The sequence below is a fragment of the Vanacampus margaritifer genome, chromosome 2, assembly GCF_051991255.1.
Source record: "Vanacampus margaritifer isolate UIUO_Vmar chromosome 2, RoL_Vmar_1.0, whole genome shotgun sequence".
Classification (NCBI taxonomy): Eukaryota; Metazoa; Chordata; class Actinopteri; order Syngnathiformes; family Syngnathidae; genus Vanacampus; species Vanacampus margaritifer.
Window position 1 is genome coordinate 3,260,490 of NC_135433.1, and position 13,294 is coordinate 3,273,783.

General features: G+C 39.3%; 1 protein-coding gene and 1 long non-coding RNA gene across 4 annotated transcripts in view; one reads left to right on the top strand and one right to left on the bottom strand.

Annotated features, from left to right (window-relative positions):
• The window catches only part of vwa5b2 (von Willebrand factor A domain containing 5B2), a 65,299-nt gene extending 52,292 nt beyond the window's left edge, over positions 1-13,007 (top strand). For all 3 annotated transcript variants that reach the window (XM_077557612.1, XM_077557611.1, XM_077557613.1), the window contains 12 exons: positions 652-766; positions 852-1,037; positions 2,240-2,453; positions 3,996-4,321; positions 5,162-5,393; positions 6,968-7,306; positions 8,461-8,586; positions 8,666-8,788; positions 8,860-8,910; positions 10,208-10,307; positions 10,467-10,590; positions 11,537-13,007. In XM_077557612.1, the coding sequence (XP_077413738.1) occupies positions 652-766; positions 852-1,037; positions 2,240-2,453; positions 3,996-4,321; positions 5,162-5,393; positions 6,968-7,306; positions 8,461-8,586; positions 8,666-8,788; positions 8,860-8,910; positions 10,208-10,307; positions 10,467-10,590; positions 11,537-12,289 (2,689 nt within the window). In that variant the 3' untranslated portion in view covers positions 12,290-13,007. The remainder of the gene's footprint in view (positions 1-651; positions 767-851; positions 1,038-2,239; positions 2,454-3,995; positions 4,322-5,161; positions 5,394-6,967; positions 7,307-8,460; positions 8,587-8,665; positions 8,789-8,859; positions 8,911-10,207; positions 10,308-10,466; positions 10,591-11,536) is intronic.
• On the bottom strand, positions 8,312-10,456 carry LOC144043704 (uncharacterized). Its single transcript, XR_013291149.1, has 3 exons — positions 10,176-10,456; positions 9,745-9,900; positions 8,312-8,928 (listed from the first exon to the last, which is right to left on the bottom strand). It is a non-coding gene; the product is annotated as an uncharacterized LOC144043704 (long non-coding RNA).
• Positions 13,008-13,294: the final 287 nt, after the last annotated feature.

The following is a 13,294-nucleotide window of genomic DNA, read 5'->3' on the forward strand; positions in this document are numbered from 1 at the left end:
GAAATAATGAACTGAATTTTAAATAAAGTTTTCAAGTGATTGACAGGTGATTCTAGGTGGCATATGACAAATTGGGTCAAACCATTCTGGTATGAGGGAGATGCTGGGTTTTTAGGACACTAAAATTGAATAGCCTACTGAATCTTAAATTCATTTTATGAACTTATATGTATATATATTTTTTTGTTGTTGTTGAAATATTTACATGTACATTTAAAATATATTTTAAAATCACATGTACCCCCTAGAGTGCTTTCACGAAAACCCATTTGAGAACTCTATACTAGAACTTGAGAAGGTATAAAAAAAACAATTTTTTTTGGGGTTTCAGAGTGACCTCAATGCAGGACAAACATAGTTTTTTGTGTGTTGAGTGATTTGATTTTTGTGAAAAATGCATGAAATTAGTTCTTAATCTTGTTTTTTCTGTTCAGCATTTTTGTGAAGTCATTGAAAGGTCATTTGTATGCACGAGAGCCCTTTGCACTAAGGGGGGGGAAAAAATCACAAGCTACAAACCCAATTCTAAATCAAATAGTGTAAATCGTACCTCTCTGGCTGTACTATTGAAAACGGAGCATTTTTATACTCTGTATGTTCACTCTTATGTTGTGACGAGACGTTTGCGTTTACTCGTCATCATCCCTGCAGATGCTTTGGTTTGGGTCTCGGCCCCCGAGCGTGCAGGCGACTCCTGCAGGGCGTCACCAAGCTGACAGGAGGCACGACGGAGTTTTTGGAAGATGACGAAAGACTTCAACCAAAGGTCTGCAACACTGCCACCTAGTGGAGAAATCTACTTTTGTATTTAATTCTTTTACTTGTTGTATTCCACATTGATCCTTTCGTAGCTCATCAAGTCTCTAAAAAAAGCCCTGGAGCCCGTGCTGACCGACGTGCGGATCGACTGGTACCTGCCCGAAAACATGGAGGCCCTTCTTTCGCCGAATGAAATCCCTGCGCTCTACCCAGGCAATCGCCTGATTGGATATTGCACGCTCTATGACATGACAACTTTTAAAGGCAAAAAGACAGAGGTGAAATGCAGTCCAAAATGTAGTAATAGTAGTAGAAATAGTACTTGTAGTAATAGAAATTGTAGTAGTAATGTAGTAGTAGTAAAGTAATAGTAATGTAGTAGTAGTAAAGTAATAGTAATGTAGTAGTAGTAAAGTAATAGTAAAGCTGTAGTAGTAAAGCAGTAGTAATGTAGCAGTAGTAAAGTATTAGTAGTACTAATGTAGCAGTAGTAAAGTAGCAGTAATACAGTAGTAGTAAAGTAGTAGTAATGCAGTAGTAGTAGTAACGTAGTAGTAGTAATAATGTAGTAGTAGGAGTAGTAATATAGTACTGATGTAGTAGTAATGGTAGTAGTAGTAGTAGTAATGTAGCAGTAGTAATTTAATGGTAGTAGTAGTAATGTAGTAGTAGTAGTAGTAATAGTAGTAATGTAGTACTAATGTAGTAGTAGTGTAGTAGTAGTAATTTAATAGTAGTAGTAGTAATGTACTAGTAGTAGTAATAGTAGTAAAGTGGTAGTAATTTAGTAGTAGTAGTAGTAATGTAGCAGTAGTAAAGTAGTAGTAATGTAGTGGCAGTAGTAATGTAGTAGTAGTAGTAGTAAAGTAGTAGCAGTAATGTAATAGTAATAGTAGTAAAGTGGTAGTAATTTAGTAGTAGTGGTAGTAATGTAGCAGTAGTAAAGTAGTATTAATGTAGTAGTAGTAATAGTAGTATTGTAGTAGTAGTAACAGTACTTGTACTACTAGTAGTTGTAGTAGTAGTACATGCTTTAGGTTAGGTGATAATGTGCTGAAGAAAATGAAGCGAAATGAAGCTCTGCAACCTACTTCAACATAGTTCCTCGGCAACAAGATGTTATAGGATGGCAGCAAATCACAATTCTATTCAACATAGGGCTTGAACCTCAAGATGTCACAAAATGGCTGCCTGAAACAGTGAATTGTTTTTTTCGGTAATAGGTTTCAAAACAAAAATCTATGATTGAGCTGATTTTTTTCTTCTTGCTCCGTCTGTCATGTTGTAAGGTCAATGTCATAATCGGAGTCAAGTTCTGAGAGAGAGAGAGAGAGAGAGTTTTCGCCAAGCCCAGTTCAAATGTATTTTTGACGTCTATAGTCGTCAATGGCTCTGAATCAATTTAAAAGTTCAAGCTAGCAAACAACGGTTTTATCATTGCTTAACAATTTTCATTGTGAATTGCGTACGTGTGTTTCAGTGTCAAGAGCGTGACTACAAAGGTGCACAGAACGCCTCCGTGGGTTCTGTTTTTTGCCCGTCCAATGACGACCTCTCACCCCCGACGTCGGAGCTCATGCCTGCGGCGACTTGTCCAGAAGGGAACGACCTGGAGATGGCGCTGAGGGAAATTTCCAGAGAAATCTCCTCCGAGTTCTCCTGCGCCAAAGACGTGGACGCCGACGCCAGCGCAGGCCAGTCATCAGCAATAACACTGCATATCATCTAGGGATTAAAAAAAAAAAAAAGGAAAACAAAGTGGGACATTTGTAATCATTTTAGATATATTTCAGAATGTAAACTGCCAAATCTGCCAAAATTCAATTTGGTAAATTCTTAATTTATTCCCATCAATTGCAATTAATTCTAAAGGAACATTTCCATTGAATGGTTAAAAGGGACGTCAACCCCCCATAAAATTCTTGACAATAATAGTTTCTATGCAGCCCCACTAGTCTAAATATGGTATTCTGATGAATATTGTGTTAGTGGAATATGAGTTGAGCAGGAAAATCCCGCCGTTTTTCTCCATATCAGAAGGCAGCCATTTTGCAGAAGACAGGGATGTGATTTTTCCGCTAATTCGCGGAATTCCGCTTTTTTTTATCTCCCCCCCCAAAAAAAAAAATCCGATTTATTTTTTATTTTTTTTAGTAGTTCATTGTGTATGCACATGACTCCGACAGATAACATCTTCTGCTATAACAAAGACATTTGTGGTATGCTCTAATATGAGTTACTTTTCATTTGGTCATGATACAATTATTTGTTCATGAAATTTGAACTCTTCAACATTATTTATGTGTTAACTTAGTAATCACATTAGTTAGATATGATGATATTCTCAGTGATAGTTTTTAAAAGCAAAGGCAGTCCAATGTTTTTGAATGTGACTGATTTTGAGTTGACTAAAACTGCCATTTTATATGGGATAGTTCAATATACATTGAAAATTTATGCTGTTGTTTTGTCTATTTCTTTGTCATGTGAGTGCATTGAAAGTACTTAAAAGCACGGAAAACCCATGAGCTCCGGGGGGCTGTGCCCTTGTCCCCCCACCAGGGCACTGCCCTGGACCTAGCTGGGTGCCAGCGGCCCTCAGACCCCCGGCTAGATTTTCAGAAAATTTCACTTTGGTCAAATCACATCCCTGAGAAGATGACATCACAGTTGCTCAGGTCTCGGGTAACAACCAATCACAGCTCAGCGTCAGAAAACAGGTGAGCTGTGATTGGTCGTTGCCAGATCCCTGAGAAACTAAATAATGCTAGACTGAAATGTATGCGATATCGGGGCCATCGTTTAAATAGACCTCAGACCAATTATGTTTTTCTACATCCAACTTAAACGGCAGCCATGGAACGTTGTGTTCTTAGTCTTGTTTCTGATGTGTAAGTTATTGTTGTTTTTATTTATTTTTCAATCAAAATAGTCTCTGAAAATTGCAAAGACCGGAAGATGATCATTTATATCATTGATAAGAAGTCCACTTTAAATTTTATTTATGAATATGTTATCTATTAGTGTAGCTGTATCAGTTATTATTGTACTAGGTTTCAGAATTCATAATTGTTTTCTGATGCCCATTCGGATTTAACTGCATAACTCATATTCCACAAATGTAATATCAATCAGAATGTCATGTTTGGACTAGTGAGGTCACATATGACATATTATTGTCAAGAAAAGTTGAAGTTTGACTTCCCCTTTCACACTTACCTCGTGCTGTAGCGCAGGTGTGGACGTCGAGTGGTCCAGCGACGTGAGGACGCGGATCCAGGAGAGCTCGTACATCCAGGAGCAGTACGTCCTCACCCGCTGCTCCCTCAGTAGCGAGCGCAGTCTGCACGCTCGCTTGCAGGCCTCGTCAAGTTCCGACGCCACAAGCCGGGCCTGTCCGCCGGACCCGATGCCGTCCGCGCCTCTGCTGGACACGGGATCGTTACCGCAAGGCCTCGAGAAGATACCCGGTCCGGAGCAGCGGTCGTCGTTGTCACGTTGGGCTGACTCGGAATGGCAGCAGAACCTCGCGGGTGGCGCTGCTGACAATGGCGGGAAAAAGGTGGAAAAAATATTAATTAAACCACGTATTTTATTATTTTTTTTTTTAGGGCGGGCGCAATATTCCGAGAAAAAAACTCGGAAAATTTGCCACTTTATAAACTCGCAAATTTATGATTTTTTTTACTGGCAAAGTTTTGAGTTTATAAAGTGGCAAAATTTGCGGAGGGGGAAAAAAAACTTACGAGAAATACACGTAGCATACTACTCGACTGTTTGTGTCAATACTTTTCGGTCGGGTTTCCAAATAAGGAGATAGTAATTGCTTTAGCTTAGATTAACCATATCATGTTAAGCATTCGCTCTTTGAAGCGTGGCCAGCGACAAAGACGCCTTACACCCCCGGACGATCAAGCATTTAAAGTTAATTCGCTAAAAATGTATTTACATGTACATATTTCAAGAATTATGATTTACATATTCATCCATTTTGTTATTTTTTTGTACAAGTATCTTAATTGATGTGTCGAATCTGCTGCTCTCCGTCATTCACATTTACCTAAAGTATGCTAGCTTCTGATTGGTTAGTGTTAGTCAGCTGATAGGGGATCAGGAAGTGTTGTCGCTCTGGCTGCGGTGAATGACGAGTAAAGTTGGGATTTAAAAATGAATCAGTAGTCTACATCCTGCTTTTTCATTTTATAAACAGTGTCCAATTAACCACCAATAAATCCTTACATGATTAGACTATAGCTACGTGTATTTCTCGTAAGTTTCAGTTTTTTTTTTTTTTTTAAATATTAAGTCGTAAATTTGCGAGTTTTTTCCCCACACTATTGCCCCCCAATTTTCATGGTAAATTTTGCCTTGCCTTTAATTTCAACACATTAAAATTCCCCAGAATGAAAACTTGGCTTGTGGTGACGACTCACATTGGAGACAAAAATCTCTGGCCCGTTCGACCATGGCAGCGAGAAGCTTCTCGTCGCCGCAGGGTGAGCTGGAGATGCATCGCCTCCGGAGAGCTCTGGAAAGGGTCTCCTTCGACCAAACTCTGGGAGGAAAGCTGGATGAAAGTGACGGAGAGACAAAACCGCCAGAGACGCTGTCCCACAGAAGCTTGAATGACTCCAGTGAGTTGAGCAAAAGTCTCCTTTTAATTCATTTTCCCCTCTGCTTACACACGCGCCGCCACTAGATGGCAGCAGCAAATTTCCCATCCGTCCATTCACTTAAAATGGGCCTGTTGTTTTTTTTGTTTTGTTTTTACAGATATTATGACAAATTATTTTTCTACCTAAGAAAGTTAATGCTGAAAACAGATGATGGTGTCCATTAAATTCAAGCTTAAAATGATTAGAAAATGAAGTCAGCGTGATATTCGGCAGTGTCCTCATATCAGATGTAGCAAGTGAATAAGGCCCAAATCCTGCCACAAATAGTGACGGTCCACTAATGATTGAAACCCCAAAAGTAGATGCCACAAGATGGTGGCAAAACACCTAAAATGGAGACGATAATAAAGCATCAAAGCCATGCATCAAGATTGTACATAATGAACTCATGTTACATCAACAACTATTAAATTAATTTGTAATCAGTTATTTAATAAAAAACAAACAAAAAAACCATCAAAAGTATTTGCGAGCAGCTAAGCTAAATAACACGCTAGCTAACACGCTAGCGCAAAATGGCTAAACAACACACACAGGCAAACAAATAGATGCATTAGCACTTCATACAAGCAGCATTGAAACTCTTTACTTGACCAAGAAGAAATCTTGACATATGAAAAACAAATCTTTTTGTCTTTATTTATTTATTTTAAAAAAGAGATGAAAGTGAGCAGAAAGAAGTCCAACTTCTGCAGCATCTTCCCATAATTAACAAAAAAAAAAAAGCTATGGTCAAGGAACACTTACAAACAACAGTTTGACAAAATTCCTCAAATAAATTCAATATTGTAATTGATTACTACATATTAATGTCATATATATATAATTTTGCTTTTATACATTTCTTGAAGATGGAAATGGACGGAGATGTTTCGATTTTACAGTCAAGATTATTCCACAGATTGAGAAATGCATCTTTCTTTTTCTTTTGTTCTATTCTTTGGTTCAGAATTAATTATTATTAATTCATCAATTCCTCTTCATTTGTACCCACTTTTGCTCTCTTTTTTTCTAAACCTGTTTTGCAAGTTACTTGGTAAACTTCGGTGATAGTCTTTAAACCTAATTTTGAGGCAGTTATATTCATTTCATTTTAAGGATTTTATTTCAATGACATTTTTTTTTTTACCTGTACATATTTTCTCAGCGACAATAAATTGTTATTTGCGCACTTGATCAAATATGTAAATAAATTATTTTTCTGTTAATAACACATTTTCATTATTTTTGTTCATGTTTTATAAAAGGCTGATGAGATGTTTGAGACGTCAGTTAAAAATAAAATATTAGTGTCAAAGACAGTCTTTTCACTCAAATCATCTATTTTCAAATGGTGATTACGAATGAATTGTAATAAGGTAGAATCATAGTTTTTTCATGTTTACATTAATCATAGCACACAATATTCCGTCAGCCTTGAAGCATGAGTGAAATTGCTTGAAATGAGTTGGCACTCGTGATAATAAATCAAATAAAATAACAAATAAATAAATCAAGTCACAGATCTTGGAAATGTCCATCTGACCCCGCAGGCGGACTCCTTTTCCCCGCCTCTCCTCTGGACTGGGACAACTTCACCGACCCCGAGTACCTGTTCACCGCAGTCCCCCCGGACCCTCCTCAAGCGGGCCAATGCCGCTCCCTCATTCACGGCCTCCTGGGCGGCCGACCCGTGTCCTGGGAGGCCAGCGTCAACCTGGCCCACCTCCTGAACCCGGAGGACCGCAAGGCACCAGCGGGGGACGGGCACAGGAGTAAAGGAGGGGGACGAGAACGGGAGTCTTGGGAGGAGATCGTTCACCAGCTGACGGCTCGCTCCGTCATACGAGATTTTGAGAAAATGGCCGAGAGGGAGAACCAAACAGGACATGGTTACGTTTCAACCTTAAGTCATATTGAATGGATGCATGATATCCACTAGGGGTGTCAAAATGAGCGCGTTCATTTTCAGTTAATTTAAAGTTCCTTTAACTCCACAAAAAAAAAAAAGGAAAGCCTGTACTGTGGGAATTCCACTCGCAACGCAAAGTCAAAATTTAGCAGTAATAATAATGCATACGTTTGTGGAGACTGGGGTCAAGTTGTATTTTACCATTTTTAAAATGTGCAGGATTTCACAAGTAACTTCATGTTAAAGATCAGAAAGCTCTTAATCTGAAAAGAAAAATGCACTGAGCTGTCGCCAATGACTTACAAATGCAATTATGCCATCTAGTGGCAGAAAAATGACCTCAACACAAATCAATATCACACTTGTTTTTTATAATACAGTACATCTTTTTAATTTTATCTCAATTTTATGAATTATTAAAATTACCGTATCAATGACTAAAAGTTGCAGCCATATTTCTAATAGTTTAACTTTTTTTAAACACTTTTTTGTTAACAAGAATTAACAATAGTATGATATATAATACGTATATATATTATATTGTACATTTTGGAACAAATATAAAATTTGCAATAAAACTTCGCGTTAACTATTGAAGTCACATGATTAATTATGATTTAAAAAATTAACACCCCTAATAATAATGCATATATTTGTGTAGACTGGGGTCAAGTTGTATTTTGAATTTTTTTTTAAATGTGCAGAAGTTCCCGTTACTTGATGTGAAAGATTAGTAGATAGCTCTTAATATGAAAAGAAAAATACACTGAGCTCTCACCAATGTCTTACAAATGCAATTATGTCATCTAGTGGCAGAAAAATCCCCAACACAAATCAATATCATACTCGTTTTTTACAGAACAATACATCTTTTAAATTTAACTCGGGCTTATGAATGATTATGAAATTACTGTCATGACTAAAAGATGCAGCCATATTTCTTATTAGTTAAACATTTTTGTCCACTTTCATGTTAACAAGAGTATGAAAACTTAGAAAAAAACATTTTATTGTACATTTTGAACAGATATAAAATGTGCCATTAATTGAAGTCATGCGATTAATTACGACACCCCTAATTTCCACACACCGCACACTTGCTCCTCCATTCACAACTTGTGTCTTTCGGTTCAGCCAAACGTCACCGCGTGAAGGCCGTCCAGACCAGCAAGCACTGCAACATCGTCTGCATGTACACGACCTTCACCATCATCGACAGCAACCCCAACTTACGAGATGGCGCCGAGGCCCAAAACACAGGTGGGACGGCGACACGCTCACAGGTCACAACATTAGGTACACCAAATGCGCCATCTTTTATTCATTTGTGTGTGTTTAGGGATGCTTTTGGGAAGTCGTCGCCGTTCCCACTCCGGCAGGCAGAAAACATATTCTGCAGGTTTGGGCAGAAAAGCCGTCGGCAGAGATTGCGAAGAGGGCGAAGACGCGTGGAACTCCACCGGTAGTCGGAAGAAGGACGTCGCATGATGACTTTTGTGTGGCAAAACATCAACCCGGTTTTTTCTCTCGCAGACAGAGATGACACTCCGACCTCACCGTGTAGCCTGACGTCATCGGACTCCAGTAAGTGCTTGACAAAAACTGCAACCCAAAAACATGTTGTCAACATGTCCACTTGTCTCGATGTCACACAAAAATTCATTTGGAAAATAATCTGGAATCTGCAACCTCCTAGTCCAGAACCTTGAACTCAGTCTTAAACCTACACCTGACCTCAGTCCAGAACCAGGTTTTCATTTGGGTTCAGAGCACCAACCTAATTGAAGTCAGACCCAAACCAAGGTTGAAACTTTTGACCTTTTCCTAAAGGTGTGAAAGGTGACAAATGGCGAGTTTAGAAATCTGAGCAGAAAGGTGTCGGGTACTCGTGGAGGCTGCAGATACCAGCTCCCGATACTTAAAGGGATTCTTGGCTCATTGAGCCATTTTTAACTGTAAGAAAATAACATTTTGTTTATAATTAACGTGATAATCATTATTTTTTTTCCCTGAACAATTAATACCTTTAAAAACTATTTTTACACTTGCTGTCGACTGAAGATGACATTTCCCTGTGCTGAGGAAGTAGATAACGACCAATCACAGATCACCTGATATCTAGGCTTGGTCAACAAACTGAGTCGTGATTGGTCGCTACCTGTTTCTTCAGCACAGATGATGTCATCATCAGTCAACAATGATTTTTTTTTAAAACCCTCGTAAGGAAAGTGTCCAATTTTGAGCTGAAATTGCACCTAATTGTCCAAAACATGTTGACGTTCAAAATGGCGCCGTCCAAAATGTAAAAAATATTATCGTCATTATTATATGTGGGAAACAATTTTTTATAGTACACGTGAGTAAAAATGTCCAAATTTTGGCCCATTGACTACCATTATAAATCATAATTTTGAGTACCTCCTCCTGGGCAGTAGTTGGCGCTATACTGCTCGTAGTTTGACACATCAGCAGGATAAAGAAAGGTCTTTGTTCACAACATTTTCTCCCGGCGTTAAATGACATTTTATATTTCACAATAGAGGAAAGTTTATGGCCACTCCCAGATGAAGTTTACTGTCAAACAGCAAAAAAGAATGACACAATATGTATTAAACCACAGGACATTAACTTTGTTTTAGAAATGTCCGCAGAGCTTAATGCTAACACACAATGCTAATAAACACATTAGACAGGCTAACGAAACTAGCATCAATGTTTTAATCATTTAATGATGTTGTCACCATGTGTTCTTATAAAGTAAAAACACTGCAGAGTGCTATTTTTAGACTCACAGAATGAATGAATTCCATTTTTTAAATCAAGGCACGACCATTCTGTACCATTTTCACCTTGTTTGATCCAAACTGCTGTCTTCGATCAGACGCCCTCAGTGCTGCTGCCTCCGCAACAACGGGGCCGTCGTCCACTCGTTCTCAGCGATCGATAGAGAGCAAGTCCATGGAGAGCTTCTTTGGCAACAGGTAAACTCGCAAAGACAATGTCATGGAAATGTCAAACAGGAAATTGAAAAAGATCCCCCCAACTATGCGTACTGGATTTCATGAGATGGGCGGAGCTTGAGTGGAGTCTTTCTGCACGCGACCCCCGATAACCCGCAAAAGTCGTTGCACCTCCCGTAGGTTTCCCCTCGGCAGACTCAGATCCTCCATTTCATCAGGACGACAAGTTCCTCTCAAGTCCCACTGTCTGTCCGCAGAGACTGACAAACAACCTGAAAATGAAGCTCCAGACTACCTGCCCCTGGTGGGTCAGCATGAACACACAGATAATGCATCCACGGAAGCGTATTGCATTCACTTGGCAAAAAAAAACCTCATGTGTTTCTGACAAATTTTTTGTAAAAACAATTGTAATTTTTTTCAGAATACTTTTTGCAGTTTTATTGAATCTTTTTTTTCTGTCATAAATATTCCCCCAAAATGTTGGGAGAAAATATTTAGGAAAACAGGAGGAAAAATTACTCTGAAAAACAGAAAAAAAAATTAAGAAAAGCAGGGGGGGGGGGGGGGGTAATTGAAAGTAATTGAATAATTTTTGGGGAAAAAAATTATGACCAAAAAATGCCGTAAAACAGGAAAAAGGGGAAAATAACAAAAAAATAATTGAATAATTTTCCCCATTTTTCGAAATATCTTTTTTATGACAGAAAAAATATATTCAGAAAAGCAGAAAGGAAAAAATATTTTAAATAATTTAATTTTTTTTCCTGTTTTAAAAAAATATTGTTTATGCCAGAAAAAATGCAGTAAAACAGTAAAAAAAAAATCATTATGACAGAAAAAAATGCCGTAAAACAGAAAAACGGGAAAAATAACTAAAAATAATTGATTCATTCCCCCCATTTTTCAAAAATATTTTTTATGACAGAATTTTTTTTCCAGAAAAGCAGAAAGGAAAAATAATTTTAAATAATTGAATTTTTTTTCCTGTTTAAAAAAAATATTGTTTATGCCAGAAAAAAAATGCAGTAAAAAAGTAAAAACAACAACATTATGACAGAAAAAAATGCAGTAAAACAGAAAAAAAATATCCAGAAAAACAGAAAAATCTACAAAAAAAACAATGCTCCCTAAAAAAATCAAAGTCAAAAACCTCGAGTTTTATTTCATTTTATTTTTTTTATGTGAATGCAACACACTTCCATAATAATGGAAGCAACTATTCCTAACCAACTGATCTGCCGTCTTAGATTCGCCTCCAGCTGGCCTCGGGTGCTTTTCTGCTCAGCGAGATGTACGCCGACTGTGTCCAGATCTCCTTGGACCGCCTGAAGCGGGCCTCCCCCTACAGCCTGCATCGCCGCAGCCTCAGCCCGCCTTTCCACTGCGCGTCTCCCAGCGCTCCGTCCTTGTCCTCCTCCGCCAAACCTCCCGCTCACCACCACGTCACCTTCTCGCCCTCCTCCTGCTCCCTCGGCAAAACCGCCGCGCCGCCCTTCCACCACACGCCCGACGACACCCCTTTGATGCTGGAACCCAGACTTCGCCGAAGACACCTGTCGGACCGAGAACCCGTCACCTTATCCCCGGATCCGCCCAGTTCCGAGGAAGGATCCCTGGAGCTGCCGGGCAGGAACTCTCCGGGTCAGAGTCACGGACAGGCAGACAGCGGTCGCGGGTCGGAGACGGACGTGTGCGAGGGGTCTTCGCTGGAGCCCCCCTACCTCCAGGTGAGTAGCCAGTTGGCTCAAGACGACCTGGAGGGTTCGAGCTGGGCGACCGCGGTGGCTCTGGCCTGGCTGGAGCACCGCTGCGCCGGATATTTCATGGAGTGGGAGCTGGTGGCGGCAAAAGCCGACTTCTGGCTGCGCGGCCTGGAGCTGCCCGAGGGGGTGGACCTGGCCGGCTTGAGGGGGGCCGCCAGACAGCTGTTCCTGTTGCTGCGTCACTGGGACGAGAACATCAAGTTCAACATGCTGTGTTACAATCCCAATAATATGTGAGGCGATCTCATCCAGGGGCGGAGTCACGGGGAGTCGACTCGGGTCACCTGTTTCGATGACTTGAGACTTGGGAGTTGTTGACGGAATTGTTCATTTTCAGGAAAAACTCATTTACAAATGTCGCAGGTTCTAATTTCCCTGAGGAAAGCAGGCAAAAAATAATAATCATATACAGTAAACAGTGCCTTGAGATACGAGCCATCGTTTGGCTAATCTAGTTGAAATTTACTGTCAACGAAAACATGATTACACATTGTTTATTTAAAACAATCAAACATCGCCTTAATCATATCAAATGTGGAATTGTGGCAAAAAGTAGAATTCTGTGAATGTGGGGAATTGATTTCCAAGGTGTCATGAATTTTGTGAATAATAAGATGAGAAATGTGGAATTACTTGTGCGTCAGAAAATTAAGAATGGCCCCCCGCTAGCTTAATGCTAACATATAATGGAAGATGCCATTGACATGCTAACGGTTAGCATGGGCAAGTTGCTGTTTTACAACCCTTCGAGCAACCAATATTTGAACACAGGTATTGGAACGATACGTGTAGGTCGGGGGTCACCAACATGGACCACGAGTAGCCTGCAGGTCTGTTCCAAAAATAGCTCACCAGTGATGAGGCATTGTGATTTTCTAGGAATGTTGTTTAAGTGATCTTTTGAAAATGTAAACAATGGATGAGATTTGTAGAAATAAAGTGTTGCTTACTGGTATTTATCTGTTTCTTAATTATTGTTAGAAATTATTCAGATGATGAAAGTCTTCTGTCACGAATCTCTTTAGAATTGATTATCCTGGATTATTCCATCTATTACTGTACTTGGGTAATCGCACCGTCCCCTGTTTTGGGGGGAAAACAATTTTATCGATCAATTTTTGTTGTTAAGCCAATTTTTTTCACCAGCCCTGATAATAATAACAACATATAATTAAAAGTAATTTGAGCACATTTGTTATTTCAGAAGTAGCTGGTAATAACAGTCCTACTAATCAGTGGCCA